This window comes from Elephantulus edwardii, unplaced genomic scaffold, assembly GCF_000299155.1.
Source record: "Elephantulus edwardii isolate Elephantulus edwardi_28Jun2011 unplaced genomic scaffold, EleEdw1.0 scaffold00126, whole genome shotgun sequence".
NCBI classification, from domain to species: domain Eukaryota; kingdom Metazoa; phylum Chordata; class Mammalia; order Macroscelidea; family Macroscelididae; genus Elephantulus; species Elephantulus edwardii.
In genome coordinates this window covers 4,597,124-4,615,609 of record NW_006399876.1, presented here as the reverse complement: position 1 = coordinate 4,615,609, position 18,486 = coordinate 4,597,124, and the positions used below count along the sequence as shown (strand labels likewise).

Below are 18,486 nucleotides of genomic sequence, written 5' to 3'. Positions count from 1 at the left end.
ATGTCATGGCACACTCTGCAGGGCTCTGCTTTGGGGGGCAGTGTCTGGCTGTAGGTGCTGGGGCTGCAGGTATGCTGGCCTGGGACAGTGCCCCCGATGTCTGTGGGAGAGTCTGCTCTCAGCCTTCCCGCCTCCGCCTGCCAGTCAGCCCCTGCGGGAACCCCCTTCCACTGGGCAGAGGCCCTCAGGCCAGACCAGGACCGCGGGCGCTGCTGAAGGACAGAGCAAAGCATTATGAGTGCAGACAGCCCGGCTCTCCCCACAGAGCCACTGGGGGTTCCCATGGCCAAGCTCTGATTTGTGATGGGAAACTTCAGCCTCTGCATCACCACAGTCGCTCCTTGAAACCTTGAAACCCTGCTCAAGTTCACTGCCATCAAGTGAAATCCGTTTTCTTTGTGGGAGATTGCCCGTCTTTCTGCCACAAAGCATCTGGTGGCTCCAGAGCGCTCACCTTGCAGTTGGCAGCCCGTGGTTGACACAGTGGTCACCAGCGCTCCTTCCATGCTGTGTAGGAACCTTCAGGCATAGAGAGAATTTCTGGGAAGATGCTGAGGACCAGCTAGGACTTGGGCCCAGGGGTAACGAGGCACAAGGGCTTGGTCTGTGCCCCTGGCAGACAGAGGGGTTTCTGGCTGCCCGGCCTGGCCCAGTGCGCAGCTATGGCCTGGGGCTGCAGCGTGACCCGCTCTTGTCTGCAGACCGAGGACCGGAACCGACAGCTGCAGGAGCGCCTGGAGCTGGCGGAGCAGAAGCTGCAGCAGACCCTGCGGAAGGCGGAGACCTTGCCCGAGGTGGAGGCGGAGCTGGCCCAGAGGGTGGCCGCACTCTCCAAGGTGGTGGCTGGGGGGGGCCGGGGCGGGCGTGGGCATCTGGTGTGGGTGTCGTGGTGTCCTGAGCACACGTGTCACCTCTCAGCAGGTGTGTTTGTGGTGCATCTTTGTCCCCAGCAGCACAGCTGTGTAGACGTCAGGTGTCAGCCTCGTTCTCTGAGCCCTGAGTTCATTCCCAGTGCTGTCAGACGTGTGCTGTTTGTCCACCCACGTGCTGAACTAACCTCTGAGCATGACCCGAGCTTTGTGCAGAGCAGGCCGCGTTGTTCTCCCAAGTCAGAAAGGGCGGTTCTCTTAAAGAAAATCCAGACACTCATGTACCGGACAGAGTTCGTCCACTTGGCCAGTCACTATGGGGAGGCATCGGCAAGACAGCGCCTGCGCTCAGGTCCCCCTGTCCCCTCGGGGAGCAGGAGGCCCACAGACTGCTGCACGGTGATGCTCAGTCAGGAGGCCTGTGGGCTGGAGAGGGACAGGACGGGACGGGGCAGCAGGCTCACGGCCCTGGGACGCCCTTTGCAGAGCCAGGGTGGGGTCCATGGCCCCCGCCTGCCGGCTCCGGACGACCTCCGCACAGAGCTGCAGCGTGAGCCCTGCCTCCAGGGAGGGGGCACCTGTCCGTGGTTCCTTTCCCCGTGGAGCGTAGGGAGCCGCTGCTGAGGGGCCGGAGAACCAGCCTGCTGTCGATGGCGGGGTCTCTGGGCGTGTCCTGTGCCGCCCGGGCTGCTCCCGACAGGGACTTCACTGCTAACAGCTTTAACCAGCTTCCTCTCCGTCCTGACCTGGGTCTCTTTCTCCCTCTCACCTTCCTGTCCCTGTCGTCTTGGTAGTCTGACCCCTTGTCTTCTGGGAGCTGTGCTGTCAAGGAAGCTAGACTGTGGGAACTTACTTCCCACCTCTGGAAGGTAGATGTGCACCCTGGCCCTCACCCTGCTTGCCGCTTCGCTTCCATGTGACTCACTGCAGCCATTCCGGAACAGGGATGGCCATCCGGGACAGGGACAGCCGTCCCGGAACGAGGACAGGCATCCCTGGACGGGGACAGGAATGGCCATCCCGGGACAGTGACGGCCATCCCGGGACGGGGACGGGCCGTGGGGCGGGTGGGGGACACACGGTTCTCTCACGTTGGTCTCACCAGCTGTGCCTCAGACCACCGCATGGGAGGGCGAATGGCCACCGGCCACGCTGCTGGGCCTGAGCAGATGCTGTCTGTGGGCTGCCGGGGAGGAGCTCCGTGAGCATGCGCTCTGACTGCTGCCGCCGGCGCGGTGTGCGCCCCCAAGCCCTGGCGCCCGCTCACGCTCATCCTCCTGCCAACAGGCGGAAGAGAGGCACGGCAACATCGAGGAGCGGCTGCGGCAGATGGAGGTGCAGCTGGAGGAGAAGAACCAGGAGCTGCAGCGGGTATGTGTGCGGGGAGCCGGGACGAGAGGACGCCGAGTGTGCGCCGGGGGGACGGGGCGTCCCGTGTCCCTTCCCCTCTGCCGCCACGCTCACCTTGCGGGGCCTGCCTGCCATGGTGGCGTCCCTCCGTTCTCTGCTGCGCATCCTGCACACGTGCCGTGTCAGCTGTGAGGGTACAGCAGGGCAGAGGACTCGGCGTCACACAGGAATGCAGGAGCAGGGTGAGGAAGGCATCCTGTCACCGTAATTAGGCCCTCCAAGGAGGGCCTGTGAGACCACCGTCCCAGGTAGGGGCCCTGTGTCTGGGATCTGAAGTCCCACTGCCTTGGTCCAAAGCCTGACCTCTCCACATACCTAGCACGTTGTTCCCCAGACATAGAGGTCACGTGGAAGCCTGCTCCGAGCTCAGGGAGAGCACCGGGAGGGCCTGTAGCAGAGGCCCTGCTGGCCAGCGGTGGAGGAATTCCCTAGAAGAGCAGGCACGTGTCAGTACAGAGCGTCCCGCCAACAGCCACAGCTAGAGGCAGGCCTGGGCCAGCTGGCGCTGAGCCTGGGCCTTGAAGTGGGGTCGCTGATGCGTGAGTGCTGAGAGCAAGTGGATCTGAGGGTCACTCCGTCGTGTGCTCATTGGCCAGCCTGCTGGTGCAAGGCCAGCAGATTCCCTGATGCTGAGCCACAAGCTGCAGGAACTGAGCCTGAGCTCCAGGAAATGAAGATCACATTTCCATGATTTCATTCCACAACTGGGAACCCCCTCCAGCACGCACGTGCCCTGACCCCCTGACCGGAGAGCGGCCTCGGGGTTTGTGTGCACGTATTCCTCATTTCACAGCACTTAAAAGGTCTAGAGGACTAAGTGCTGAAATAGAGAAAATGCTTAGAAGCAAGGCAGTTGAAAGAAACTGTTCCCTTTACAAATGCACAAATCCTGTGGAAAGTAAGTACAGTTTCCTAAAGGAGCAGAGTTCTGTGAGCTGGGACTACATCTCTTTGAGCACAGACAGTTATGCGTAGGCGTTACTGTGAGCGCTCTAGCCCTCCAGTGCCCTGACCTGGGCAATACCGCGTCCTCATTCCAAAGAGGAGAAAGCCAGGTGAAGGAGGCAGAGTCATGTCCTGGTCACATGGCGATCTCTTTGGCGTTAGCATGCCAAGTTCCTGGAGCAGCGTGGCCTGAGGGCACTGCCGTCTCCCTTGGATCCCAGTGAGCCTGCAGCTTCCTCAGGGCCTGAGGGAGAGACCGGAGGGAGGACTCTGGAGGCGTGTGCCTGCGAGCACTTCCCTTCCTTTCGAGGTGTCGCCTGTGGCTCAGGACATGGAGCCAAAAACGTTTTCAAACCATGACATTGCCTGGGGGTTATTGATCTTACAGAAATGAAGCAAAACCCTTGAAAACCACTGCCCTGTGCTTTAGAGCGCAGAGACAGCCGGGTCCCGGCCATTCCGGATCAGCCATGCTCGATGCCGGCAATGACAGACGGAAGAAAAGCAGCAGCACGGTGGTTGTCCTGACAGTCGTGCCAGCGTCAGTCGTGACGTCCACTCTTAGTGGCCAGTCAGTACTAGTGTTCCCATTTACACACCAGCCAGCAGTTGAAGGTTTGCGCCGACTCTTGTCGTTTGAACTTGGTCACATGTGCAGTGATGACGACGTGTTGATAATAACCGCTGATGGGCATTGAGCAGAGGAGATGCAGAGCGAGCTGCGGCGGGAGGCAGAACCGGTAACAGAGATCACGTGATACACTTTGCAGCGACGAGAATTCTATCAGCAATGTAAATGACAGCCGTGCACGTGGGCCAGCACTCGTTGGTCAGTCTGTGACGACTGTGGTGACTGCACGTTATTGAGCAGAGCTTTGTCTGATAGGCTGCCCCAAGGTGAGGCCCTCAGATTGGAAGGTACTCAATATATAACGGGGAGAGTTGTCTCCTCAAGGTAACGTCGTCATACTTGACAAGTAGAGGGCCAGTAAATAAAACATTATGACATTAAAAACCCAAACGTAGAGGGCCAGCGGAAAAGAGGAAGACACCCCCCACCAAGAGGGGTTCACCCAGTGACTGCACAGTAAGCTTAAACTTGGGCAGCATGAATGAATGAAATGCCAGCTTTGCTGTAAACTGTTGTTAAAACCACAATTTAAAAATGTATTAAAAATCCCCACACTAGACTTTAAGCACATTGGAGTTTGTGAGGACAGTGCAGGCTTGGACGAGACGTCCTTCCTTGGTGTCTACAGGGTCACTGTGAGTCGGCCACCTAACAGCGACGGTGCACATGGTCTGTACCACATGGATGGCATGTGCGGCGAGCTGATGGACAGTCTCAGAACCAGCGGTCAGCGCCTGGCCCGGGCCTGTCGAGAAGCGCATCGTCAGTGGAAGCTGAGGGTTTGGAGATGAAAGCGATCCCCCGCAGCTGAAGTGTAATCCTTGAGTATATTCCTCCGGAATGGAAAGACCACCTCAAGATTTGACGTACTGGACGTTGAGGAGTAAAAGACTAGTAGTGGGACGTGATCAAGGACCTCATTCATAAAGAAAGCAAAGATCATTGAAAAGACAGGAGAGAAAAAAAAGATGAATGTTGATGTCAGAAAACACGGAAACTTGCTTTTGATTATATAAAGTAGATAAAGCAAATGCAAGAAATGACACAGTAAGATAACCAAACAAAAGATTTCAAATGAAAGCTCAAGAGGACAAAGTCAAGTAGTTATAGTGACATGTGCAAAGTCCTAGATGAGAAAAGAGCAAGGGAAGGGTGTGTGCATCATTTCTTAAGGCTCAAAGAACTGAAGGTTCGAGCCTTGACTTACAGGGTGATGGGTTCTGTGGGCACAGAACTGAGTGGCCGGGAAGCAGCATGATATTCATATGGGTATTATCCTGTCACAATGTGGTATTTCAAGATGGATCTGGAAATGGTCTTTTTTTTAAAGTTGTGTACTGTCAAATTGAATCCAACTGGCACAGGAGGAGATTGCCCCTCCTTCTCCAGCAGAGCATCCGGTGGGTTTGAATCATGCATCTTCTGGATTGCAGCACAGCTTCTTGCCACTAGGCTACCCGAGCTCCCTATTAGAAATGGTCTTTTTAACTCTGAACGCAACCTCATTTTTCCTCACCTTTTAATTTCAAGCATAGTAGATCATTTGCTTGTTCTTGTTGTTGTTGTTGTTGTTATGTGCCATCGAGTCGCTTGTAACTCATGGAGACCCGATGTACAACAGCCCTAAACTCTGCTCTGTCCTGTGCCAATCGTACTCTGACATACCCATCCTGATTACCCCAGTCACTGAATCAATCCATCTCATAGGGGGCCTTCCCCTCCTGTGCTGTCCCTCCACCCTACCAAGCATGATGTCCCCCTCCAAGGACTGGTCTCTCCTTACAACATGTCCAGAGTATGTTAGACGGAGCCTCAGAATCCTTGCCTCCAAGGAGCCACTCGGTTTAAGCCTTTCCAGGATGAATCTGTTTGTTTTCTTGGCAGTCCAGGGTACATTCAATACTCTTCTCCAGCACCACAGCTCAAAGGCATCAATTCTTCTTTGATCCTCCCTAGTCATTGTCCAACTCTCTGATGCATAACAAGTGATTGCAAAGACCATGGCCTGTATCAGACACACCTTAGTTTCCAGGGGGACACCATTTCTCTTCAGTACTTTGGAGAGGTCCCTAACAGCAGACTTTCCCATGGCAATACACCTTTTAATTTCCTGGCTACTGGTGCCAAGATTGGTGACTGTGGAGCCAAGCAAACTAAAGCTGTGTGATTACCTGATTCGAAATGTTCCATGCCAGCCTCATTTCATTTTGCCCGTGCCTCGTATGTCAGTATTAAGAGTCAGTCTGGAGACTAAGGTGCGCCTGATACAGGCCATGGTCTTTGCAGTCACTTGTGAAGCATCAGAGGGCTGGCAATGACTAAGGATGAAGACAAATCAATGCCTTTGAGTTGTGGCGCTGGAGAATAGTGTTGAATATACCGTGGGCTGCCAGGACAATAAATACGTCTGTCCTGGAGACGGTGAAACCAAGCTGCTCCCTGGAGGTAAGGATTTTGAAGCTCTATCTCACGTGCTTTGGACACGTGGCCAGGAGGGACCTGTCTTTGGAGAAGACATCATGTTTGGAAGGATAGAGGCACAGCACAGGAGAGGAAGACCTGGAGTGATATGGATTGACTCAGTGCCTGCAGAGAAATGGGATTCGGTCTGTCGGCGACTATGAGACTGGCTCAGTTGGGGCAGGGTTCACAGCTATTGTACATAGGGTTGCTGTGAGTCACAGGGGTCTCAGTGTCACGTAACAACAAGGAAGCATTGAAACAAGATTCAGGGAATATGCAGTCACTGCACTAAAAGTTATTATTAGATGCTGCCAAGTTGTGTATAACAGCAGCTCGGAACCTTGCCCTTTCCTGCGCCATCCTCCTGACCTGTCATGTTCAAGTCCATTGTGTTGGTCACTGTGTCAAGTCCGCCTTGTTGAGGGTCTTCCTCTCTTTCTCGGACCGTCCACCTTTCCTAGCATGAAGTCACTCTCTGAGGATTGGTTCCTGCCGAGGATATGCCCAAGGATTTGAGACAGAGTTTCACCGTTCTTGCCTCTCAGAAGCACTCTGCCTCCGCTTCCCTAAAGACGGATTTGAACACTCCACTGGGTGCCCATTACTCTCTGCCATCACCACAGTTCAGAAGCATCCTCAACGCTCGTTGTTCTTTATCTATCTCCCGTCTTTCAGATGTACAGGAAGCAGTTGAAAAGACCAAGTGTGAATCAAGTGTGCTTTAGTCCTTAACCGGAGATCCTTGCTCTCTAGAACTTTGGAGAAGTCTTGACAGCAGATTTCCCAGATGCATATTTCTGTTTCATGACTGCTGCTTCCATGGTTTTCATTGTGGATCCAAGTCACATTCAGTGTTAACATCGATCTCTTTCTCCCATCTGTCATGATTTTGGTCCTGTGCTGAGGGCTTTTATTTTCTGGATCCTGAGGTATGATCCATGTTGAAGGCTACATGTAGTCTTTGATCTTCTGCAATAAATACTTCAAGTCTCTCTCACTTTATTCAAGCAAGATTGTGTCATCTGCATAATCGTAGTGCAGGTTGTGGACAAGCCTTCCTCCAATCCTGAGGCCAAGGTCCTCCTCATAAAGACTGACCTCCTGACTGATGTCCTCAGTACCCAGACTGGTGTGGGTTCGGAGGAAGGATACAGCCTTGACATGCAACTTGCCTCCTTTTGCACCGTTCCCTTGTTCTGTCCAGACAGCTGCTGCTTGGTCTCTGTAGAGGCTTCACGTGAGTACGATTATGTGTTCTGGGATTCCCATTCTTTTCCGTGTTCGCTGTAATTGATTGCGATCCCACAGTCAAACTCCTTTGCTTAGTCGCTAAGACACAAGTGAGCATCTTTCTGGGATTCTCTGCTTTCGGCCAAGATCCATGTGACGGCAGTAATGCCATCCCTTGTGCCACGACCTCTTCTTAACTAGCAGCTTGAAGCACTGGCAGTTCCCTGTCGCTTACCACTCACCTGTTTTAGATAATCCTCCGCAAGATTTTATCCGTGTGTGCTGTGAATGAGAATTGTTCAGTAGTTTGTAGTCTGCTGAACCACCTTTTTTATAAGAATGGGAACAAGGGGTTGGGGAAGAAGAAGAACAGGAACAAATATGATCTCTTGTAGTCAGTTGGTCAGGTAACTATATTCCTATTTTGGCAGAGACTGGTGAGCATGTCCAGGGCTGCATCTATTTCCTGAAACACCACCAAGTAATTCCATCCCTTCCTGATGTCTTATGTTTGACCAGTGCCTTCAGTGCAGCTTGGACTTCCGCCAATACTGTTGATTGGTTCTTGATTATATGCTACTTCCTGAAGTGGTTCCAGGTTGTTCGTTTGGTACAGTGTATTCCTTCCATCTACTTGTGATTTTTTTTCCTCCCCTGCATCATACAAGAGTTTGCTCATAGGGTCTTTCAGTATTGCTACTCCAGTCCTCAATCTATTCTTCAGTCCTTTCAGCTTGAGACATGCTGACTGAGTATGTTCTTCGGTTTGGGTTTTCTAACTCAGCTCCGTACATACTTCATTTTAATACTTTGTTTTCTCAAGCTGCTCCTTCTCCGCTCTCTTGTCTCAGTAGTCCTTCCATTTGTTCGGCTTTTTGTTCCCATGTCAGTGTTCTGAATTTGTTGTGACACCCATTTGGGGCTTTTCTTTTTTCTTTGTCATGAAATGACCTTTTGCATTCTTCATGGATAATGTCCTTGATGTCATTCCACAACTTACCTGGGCTTCAGTCATTAGTGTTCAGTGAGTCAAATCTGTTCAGATGGGTTTTAAATTCATTTGGGATGCACTCAAGGTCATATTTTGGTTCTCATGGACTTGTTTTCATTTTTTTCCACTTCAGTTTGAATTTGCATGTGAAGTTGATGGTCTAGGAAGCTCTGGTGGCAGAGGGGCAAGATGCTGCAGTGCAATCCCAAAAGCACGTAGTTCAAATCCACCAACTGCTCTGTGGGAGGATAGTAATCTCCTCCCATGTGATTGATGCCTCTAAAAACCCACCAGCTGGTCAACTATGGGTCAATTCTAAGTCTACAGTACACAGCAACCACAGTGGATGGTCTGTTTGACCGTCAGCCCAGGCCTGGTTTTGACAGTTAATACTGAGCTTCTCCTGTGTCTCCACAAACAGTTAATCTTATTCTTGGGTAGGTTATCAGATAGAGTCTCCTTGTATAGTCACAGTGTCTGGTTTGGTTCTGTTGTTGTTGTTTTTACGTGTGTGCAGTGAAGACATTACTGTGCAGTCTCCAGCCTTATTTCTATCACCAAGGCCATATTTTCCAGCTTCCAGGCATCCTTCTTTGTTTCCACCTTTTGCATTCTAGTCACCAGTTATTAACAAACCTTGATGGCGTATGTCATCTGTTTTAGACTGCAAGAGTTGGTAGAAGTTCTCCGTTTCTGCATCTCTGGCTTTTGTAATTGGGTCATGTATTTGAATGGTAGTTGTATTATCAGGACTCCTTGTCTGCGTGCGGATGCAATTCTGTAGCCCAGCATCGTGTCCCAGGATGAACCTTGAGGCGCTCTCTTGGACAGGGAGTGACACTCTGTTCCTCTTCATGTGTCCCTTCTGTCACAGTTGGCCATACGGCTGGTTCAAACGGCCAATCCCAGACCGACTCAGATCACTGGTGTCTAGCATGTCGATCTTTATGCATTCCGCTTCATTTTTTACAACTTCTGGTTTTCCTAGACACACTTTTTACACGTCGTGCTCCACTTGCTGATGGAGTTTGCAGCTGTTTCTTCTCATCCTGACTGTGGCCACTCTGCTCGGTGAGAACTTGGCCCTGCCTCCTCTGCTCTGAGGGGCAGCTCTCCTCCCGGCACATTGTGAGGGCCTTCCGGCGTGAGGACGTGGCTTCCAGTAAGGTTCTTCCGTTGTCCATAATGTTTTCAGAGGCCTGTTATTTCACAAGTGAGTCAGCAGTTCTGCTTCTTTGACTCTGTGTCTAGAAGCTCCCCTGGAGCCGGTCCCCTGTGGGGGACCCTGCGGGATTTGAGAACCCGGGTTATAGCTCTCAGAATCGCGGCAACACACGAGGCCCCAGAGTACGGCAAACTGACAGACTAACGGTGATCCCTAAAGGACGTGGTCGCTGTGCAGTCGTGTTGGGGCAGCACGTGATCAAGAACCATTGGCACTGGAGGGAGAAGTCAGAACCGCACTGAAGGTGTCGCTGAGAAAGTCTCTTTTTGCCTTCCTCTTGGAAACGACTCACAGCTCACCTGCCGTTGTGCTTCCCAGGCCGTTAGTCACGTGGGAAGAGATTTCCCAGCTTCCAGTCGTAGAGCTGCCGGTGGGTTGGGTACAGCTTCCTGTGGACTTGAGCTCCTAGGGCTCCCTGGTGGAGAAAAACAACGTTCTAGGATTTGGCAGGGTCTAAACGGAGCTATTTCCTCAAAGGAGTCAGCCGTGGATACACTCGCTTTCTGTGAGTGAAGAAGAAAAAGAGATATTTGCAAAGCGGCACATGGCTGGCTGACTGACTGAGCTCCACATTTATGCCCGTCTCAAGGAAAGATGACCCAACAAAATGCAAAAATTATCAAACAGTAGCATTGACATCACCTGCAAATAAATAAAATACTGTTGAAAAGAATTTGAAGATGGTTGGAAGAGAGTACATCAACTGGAAACTGCCAGAAATTCAAACTGGATTCCCAAGAGGACTTGGAATGAGGGCTGTCGTTGTTGACATCAGAAGGACCTTGGCTGGAAGTAGCGAGTATCGGGGAGCTGTGTAGCTGTGCTTTATTGGCTCTACGAAGACATTTGCCATTGAGCAGTGCAGAGGTGGGAATCCCGTTGTGATACAGTTACTTGTGCTTGTCCAGAACCTGAGCACAGAGACAGTCATTGGAGCAGAACAAGGGAATACTGGACGGTGTGCGGCAGAGCTGGATCTTTTTAAGTCACACTGATGAGTGTGTGCGGGCCAGGTAGTCCCAGAAGCTAGACTGTAGGAAGGAGGAGGAAGGGCTGGAGGGAGACTCGGCCACAGTCTGCTCTGCACAGAACCCACAGCCATGGGAGCTGAAAGGGAAGGCGCTTCCAGAGTAAGATCAGAGACTGCAATTTTTAGTGTCGATGATACCTCACCTTGAAAAAAACAAAATTTCTTACAATTGGACTAATAAGAACACCATCATAGATAGGGAGAAGGTTGAAGTTGTCAAGGATTTCACAGCAGCATCGGTCACGAAGTTAAGTAGTGTGTTGACATTGACCAGTCTGCTGCAGAAGTGCTCTTTAAAGTGCCAGGGAGCAAGGGTGTCACCGTGAGGATGGACTTGACCTGTTCTTGTTGTAGTGAAAGCCTGTGACAGCTGGACAGGGAGTAAGACAGAGCGAAGGGCCTATGCTTTTGAATTATTAGATTTATAAATCTACCGTAGACTGTCAGCAGAGCAAGCAAATCTGTTCTGAAGAACACGCAGCCAGAACGCTCCTGAGAGGCAAGGGTGCTGATGGTTTTTTCTCACATGGTTTGCGATGTTTTCAGCGCATAGAAGGTCAGCAGTAGAGAGGAGGTGGGTGGACACGGCTGCAGAACTGTGCTCGACCAAAGCGGGGAAGTACCAGGGAATCAGCATACCCTGCCTAGCACGCCTCGCTCTGTGCTGAAAGCAGGCGGACAGCACCCAAGAGCAGGCACAAGGACAACACAGATGGCACTTTTATCACCCAGTTGTTAAGTTACTGGAGGCAGCAGTTTGATTTTCAGTAGAACCCGTGACTAGAGAAGATTCTGGGAATGCAGGGTACGGAGGGAGGTGGAGGGCTGCCTCCTTTTTCTCTGCTGCTTTCCGTCTGTGGGTGAGCAGTGGTTCTGTTAGTACTGCTGCTCTGGTTGCTGGGTTCTGAATCTCATACCGTACAATTCACTCATTTGAAAGTTATCATTCAGGGCTTTTCAGTTTATTCATCGATCCACTGATCTTTTGGAAATGGTTGTTCATGGTTCTTTATAAAGTTTTCTTGTTGAAAAGGAAAATTCCTCCAGCACTGTGCACACGAGCTGGTCCTTTGAAACAGCCCAATTCCCACACATAAACACCTCTGAGGCTGGTGGTTGGCAGCTGCAGTGGCTCCCCAGGCGCTGTGAGGTTCTCCTCTCGCTGTGGTTGCTCCAAGTCCTGTCGGCTCTTGCCCCCCCTTAAGTCAGCCATGGTGGTCACGCTCTCGTCTGATAGAGATGGTGGTGGGGAGTGAGGGCCCGTTGGTAACTTAGTGGTAGACTTTCGTACTCAGCATTGATGTGCTTTGATTCTCATCGTAGGCGCGGCAAAGAGAGAAAATGAACGAAGAACATAATAAACGCTTATCAGACACTGTGGACAAGCTCCTCTCAGAATCTAATGAGAGGCTTCAGCTTCACCTCAAAGAGAGAATGGCTGCTCTGGAAGACAAGGTGGGTGTTGCACACAGAGCTCACCTGCAGGGCTCCTGGGAGGAGGGCTAGTGCATGACCACGGTCCACTGTTGACAGGGCAGAGGTGGCCCCCTGGAGGACACTGAACCTCGCCCTTCACTCACTTGTTATCTGCCATGTTGTAGCCCCATCTGTGCATTTGGAATTTTTTTAACATTTTCTATCTCCAGAATAGCAATCAACAAACTTCTTTTTTTTTTAATATAAATTTTTTAAATTATGATTGGTTATTTTTTCAAATTTATATATATTTAATTTTTAAAAATAATTTGATTATTTTGTCTGTATGTACTGTCAAATGGGATCTGACTGATACAGGAGGAGATTGCCCCTCCTCCTCCAGCAAAGCATCTGGTAGATTCGAACTGCGTACCTCTGGGTTTACAGTGCAGCTTCTTGCCACTAGGCCTCCAGAACTCTCTAACATGTATTTTGTTCAATAGCATATTCTTCCCATTTAATTTCTTTTCCATCCATTCATTGTTGCGTATTTTCCTCCCTGCCCACTCCTCCCCCCAACAAACTTATTACAAAAGACCAAATAGTAAGTAGTTTAGACTTCCATTCAGTTGTGCCCCTATAAACATAGAAGCAGACAGATAATACAGCAGTCAATGAGTAGGGCTGTATTACAGTAAAACTTTATGTATACAAGCAGAGTGGAGCGGATTTGGCCGGCACACGCTGGTTTGCCAGCACCCTTACAGTGCATGTTCATATCTGTTCTGTTCATAAACATAGCTCCGTAACAGTGTGCTGTAATGAAAAGCACCCGTTCAGCTACAGAAATATATTCTGGGTTTTTTTCTCTACCATTTGGTTTCGGAAAAGTGTGAGCCTGAGATGGCAGTGCTCTTCTCAGAAGCAGAGTGGAGGGCTGCCCCGGAGTCTGTTGAAGCAGTGAGGTCAGTCTTCTGCTTAGACCTGGCAGAGTGTGTTCACAGGGCACCCCGAGATGACGCTCGGAAGCCAAGCCGTCTGGAGAACGGCACATGAGCGCAGGTCATACTGCTTTGAACACCCTCAATCGTATGCTCTCATTCATTTGAGAGAAACTCCTCTGACGTGGGTTCCAGAGAGCACTTCTAGACAGTGACTGCTCCTAAGCCCACTATCGGCAGATCCCCCCTTAGCCCTGGAGTTTTTATGTTGGATTTGAATTCTTCACTGATAATTTCAGATTGTCAGTTGACCATCGAACTGCAGAACCTAAAAGTTAAACCATTTCCGCTGATTCCCTTTCACTGTGGCATGTGTGCCTCATTTAGTAAATGCAGTCCGTGGGAAACAAATTCTCTGTACCCCCAAAACCAAACCCACAAATTCTATATAACCCCAAAACCATTGCCAGGTTAATAATATGCCATTGTCACTAACAGAATACTAGTCTCAGAGCAGTGTGCATACACTGGGTTCTCTTTACCATTTTCTGTTAGAAATACAACTGTCTGTCAGTTCATTGACTTGGGGGAGTGATTTGCTTGTTGCTAACTTTATAAAAAAGAAGGTGGCATCAGGATCGGAGGAGGACTCATCAATATCCTGCATTACGCAGATGACAACCTTGCTCGTAGAAACTGAAGAGAACTTGTGAAGTGTTTGCTGCAAAAGTTCAAAGACTGCAGTCTTGAGTGTGCATTGCATATAAACATCGAGAAAACAGAGATTCTCACTACTGGACCAATTGGCAGCATCATGCTTGATTGGAGAAAAGATTGAAGTTGTTAACAGTTTCCTCTTGCTCGGCTCCACAATTAAAAGACGAGTTGCTTCAGGAAAGTCTGCTATCAGGGACCTCTCTAGAGTGCTATCGACCAATGGGGTCAGTCTAGACTAAGGTATCCCTGATTCAGTCAGTCCACGGGGTGCATTTGCTTGCTGTGCATCTGAAAGCTGAGCAGTGACAAAGATGAAAGAAGAAGAACTTTGAGTTGTGGTACTGGAGAAGAGTACTCAACATACTATGGACTGCCAAGAGAACAGACAGGTCTGTCCAGGATTGGGCGAATCCAGGTTGCTCCTTGAAGGCAAGGATCTTAGAGTTCCATCTCACGTACTTTGAGCATGTTGCCAGGAGGGACCAATTCTTGCAAAAGGACGTCATGCTTAAGAGGATAGAGAAAGACCCAGATGCAATAGATTGACACGGTGACTGGAAGAAGGGTCACGTGTGTCAGAGACGGTGAGGTTGACTCAGGAAGGGCAGAGTTCAAAGCTCTTGTTTGTAGGGTCACGTTGAGTTGCAAGTGACTTGACCGCGTATAACAACAGTTTATAGCTCAGGTGTGTCTGTGCTGCTTGTTTCTTTTTACTCTTCTTGTCTAGCACCTGTCTGTCAGTTTACTGTTTGTACTGGGGTAACTTGTGTGTTCTGGACACTGTGCCACTGTGTTTCAAATTCTAGCGGGGTCACCATGGTGGACTGCTTTCCACAGAGCTCTCAGATTAAACAGACTAGGAAGAGAGATTGGTCATCCACTCTGAAATGACAGGCCACTGAAAAGCCTATCAACAGGAAATGTATGAAGTGTGAATAAAGGAAAACTTGAATTTGTCAAAAAAATGGGATGCATGAAGATCATTCTAGACATGATTGAGCGAGATGGACAGGCTTGAGCCACTCTGAGCCAGCTGTATGGTCTAGTATGCTGGGAATGAATACTGAGAAAGAATGAGGTTGTATTCATAGTGAAAAAGGCAATTTTAAGATCTAAAGTCCACATTTGTGAGTTATACTAATCCACGCGCATGCAAGGAGGACCTGTTAATACCTGTTACTCAAATATATGCACCAACAGCTAAAGCCAAAGAGGAGGAAATGCAGGATTTCCATCAGCTTTTGCAGTCAGAAATTGATGAAACATGCAGTCAAGATGCAGAAATAGTTATTGGTGATGGGAACACAGAAGTTGGAAATAATGAGGAAGCATGGTAGTCGGAAAGTATAGTCTTGGTGCTAGAAATGAGGAGAGACATAGAATGATTGAATGTTTTCTATTCATTGATTTCATCACAAATACCTTTTTTTTACAAAACACAGAAGGTGACTTTACACTAGGACCTCACCTGATGGACTGCTCAGGAATCAGATTGATCATGTCTGGGGAAAGAATCACTGAAGAAGGTCAATTTTAGCTGTCAAAACTGGCAAGATGCTGACTGTGGCACAGACCATGTACAAGTTCAGAATGAAGCAGAAGAAAAGGAAAACAAATCCACAAGAACCAAAATATGACCTTGAGGCTGTCCTACCTGAGTTTTAAAAAAATCATCTCCATAACAGGCTTGGGACATTGAACACTAATGACCAAAGACCAGATGAGTTATGGGAGGACATCAGAGATATCATCCACAAAGAGAGCTAAATCATTACAAAAACAAAACAGGAAGAAATTACCAAAATACGACGTTGAGGCTGTCCTGAGTTAAAAAACCATCTCCATAACAGGCTTGAGACATTGAACACTAATGACCGAAAACCAGGTGAGTTATGGGAGGACATCAGAGATATCATCCACGAAGAGAGCTACATGATGTTACAAAGACAAAACAGGAAGACATTATCAAAATGGATATCAGAAGAGACTGAAAAGAGTGTTGAGATGCCAAAGTGAAAAAGAAGGACAGAAGATTTCAAAGGGCAGCTCGAGAAAACATAGCAAAGTTTTATAATGAAATGTGCACAGAGCTGGAGTTAGAGAATAAAAAGGGAAGAACTTGCTCTATTTCACAAGTTGAAAGAACTGAACAATAATTTCAGGCGTCTAGTTGCAATACTAAGAGATACAGTAGGCAAAATCTTGAATGATCTAGGAAGCATTGAAAGAAGATGGAAGGGATACACAGAGTCACTCTACCAAAACGAATTGACTGACACTGAAAAATGTCAAGAAGTACCATATAATCGAGAACCAGTGGAAATGAAGGAAGAAGTTGAAGCTGTACTGATGGCATTGGCAAGAAGTAAGGCCCCAGGAATCAGTGGGATGCTGATTGACATGTTTCAACTAAAAGATGCCGCGCTGGCCATGCTTACCAGTCTGTAGCAGGAGATTTGGAGGACAGCTGCTTGGCTGGCTGGCAAGAAGACATCCATATTTCTTCTGTTCCCAAGGAAGGTGATCTAACAGGATGGGGCTCATTAATATCACATGCAAGCAAAATACTGCTGAAGACCCTCCAAAATAGCTGTTAACAATACGTTGGCAGTGGCAGAGAACAGCCGGAAGTTTAGAAGTGGCCATGGCATCGGGGTATCGTTGCTGATGTCAGATGGATCCTGGCTGAAAGCAGAGAATACCGGAACAATACCTATTCGTGTCTTATTGACTGCACATAAGCATTTGATTGTGCGGATCGTAACAAATTACGGCTAACATTGAGAAGAAGAACATTTTATTATGACCGTACAAAACCGATACCTAGCCCAAGAAGCAGAGCAAGGGGACCCTACGTGGTTTACAGTTAAGAAAGGCGTGTGTCAGGGTTTTGTACTGTTTTCATACCTATCTAGTCCATGTTGTTGTTAGGTGCCATCGAGTTGAGTACGACGTATAGTGACCCTGTGAACAAAAGATCTGAACCTCGCTCTGTCCTACACCGTCTTCACACACTTCCTGACACACAAGAGCCCGTGGCAGCAGTCACCACGTCAGTTCATGGGCTTGAGGGTCTTCTCCTTCACCTGCCCTTCTCCATTCCGAGCATCATGTCCCTCTCCATGTAACAGCCCCTCCTAGCAGCATGCCCAAAGTATGTGAGGCGAAGAAGCCTCATCATTGTTGCCTCCAAAGAGCACTCCAGCTGCACCCTCTCCAAGACATTCTTGTTCGTTCTCTTGGCCGTCCATAGGATGTTCAGTGCTCTTCTCCAACACCACAGCTCAAAGGCATCAATTCTTCTGCCATCCTTATTCATTGTCTAGTTCTCAAATGCACAGCAAGTGATTGGAAAAACTATGGCCTGAATCAGATGCACCTTAGTCCTCAAACTGAAATCATTACTCAATAATTTGGAGAGGTTCCTAACTGCAGATTTTCTCGGGGCAGTGTATCTCCTTATTTCCTGGCTGTTGATACCATGGGTGTTAATTGTGGATCCAAGCAGGACTGTAGTCTATATACTGAACAAATCATTTGAGAAGCTAGACTCAGTGAAGAAGAATGTGGCTTCAGAAGCTGAGAAAGACTCACCAACCTACATTACATACATGACACTACCTTGCCAGCTGAGCAGCCTTCTATACGGGTTGTGTCCCGACACCGAGAAGACAAATCCTGACCAGTGAACCAATAAGTAACATCATGAAGTTGTTGTGAGGTGCTGTCGAGTCGAGTACGACCCATTGCAACTCTACGAACAACAGATCTGAACCCTGAAAACCCTATGACCATTAGAAGAGCATCAGGACACATGGAGAAAAGATTGAAGCTGTCAACTGTTCCATCTTACTTAGACCCACATACAGCAACACCCCTGCTACCAGCAGGCAGGACATCAGGAGTCTTACTGCATTGGGCAAGTCCACTGTCAGAGATCTCTCCAAATTACAGCAGAGCAATGCTGTCAGATGGAAGACTAAGGTGTGCCTGTCAGGCCATGGTCTGTTCCGTCGCTTGCTACGCATCTGAAAGCTGGACAGTAAATAAAGACAACAGAAGAATTGACGCCTTTGACTTGTGGTGGTGGAGTGAGTACTGACTCTCCCGTGGGCTGCCAAAAGAACAGATGTCTTGGTGAAAGTACAGCTAGGGCGCTCCTTGGAGCCAAACACGGTGGAGCTTCGTCCACATACTTTGGGAACGTCACTAGGAGGGGCTGTTCTTTGGAGAGGGACATGCTGCGTGGCGAGGTGGAGGCCGAGCAAACGCCAGGAAGACTTGCCTGCAGCAGTGGGCCCAGGAGTGTCAGAGATCGTGAGGGTGGGACAGCAGAAGACAAGGTCCAGAGCTGTGTCATCGGGTCACTGGCCCAGCAGCAAGAGCCCTGTCCAGTCGAGGCTGACTCACGGTCATCAGCGCTGCTGTCGGAGGCTGCCAGTCGTTGAGGAGGGAACAGCCTTTCTTCTCTGAGAGCAGCTGCTGCGTTCGAGTCGCTGGCCGTCGAGTTCCCAGCCCGGCCTGTAATGCGCTGCCGTCCTCGGGCTGCAGAGCGTCCGTGTGGAGAGACAGGCTGCACCGACTGCTGTTTGCCCCTCGTTCACTGCCTGCGTGTCAC

At 49.4% G+C, this 18,486-nt stretch overlaps 1 protein-coding gene across 3 annotated transcripts in view; it reads left to right on the top strand.

Annotated features, from left to right (window-relative positions):
• The window catches only part of PPFIA1 (protein tyrosine phosphatase, receptor type, f polypeptide (PTPRF), interacting protein (liprin), alpha 1), a 103,432-nt gene that overhangs the window by 50,217 nt on the left and 34,729 nt on the right, over window positions 1–18,486 (top strand). For all 3 annotated transcript variants that reach the window (XM_006893226.1, XM_006893225.1, XM_006893224.1), the window contains exons 8-10: window positions 702–836; window positions 2,157–2,240; window positions 12,118–12,249. In XM_006893226.1, coding sequence (XP_006893288.1) covers window positions 702–836; window positions 2,157–2,240; window positions 12,118–12,249 — 351 coding nt within the window. The remainder of the gene's footprint in view (window positions 1–701; window positions 837–2,156; window positions 2,241–12,117; window positions 12,250–18,486) is intronic.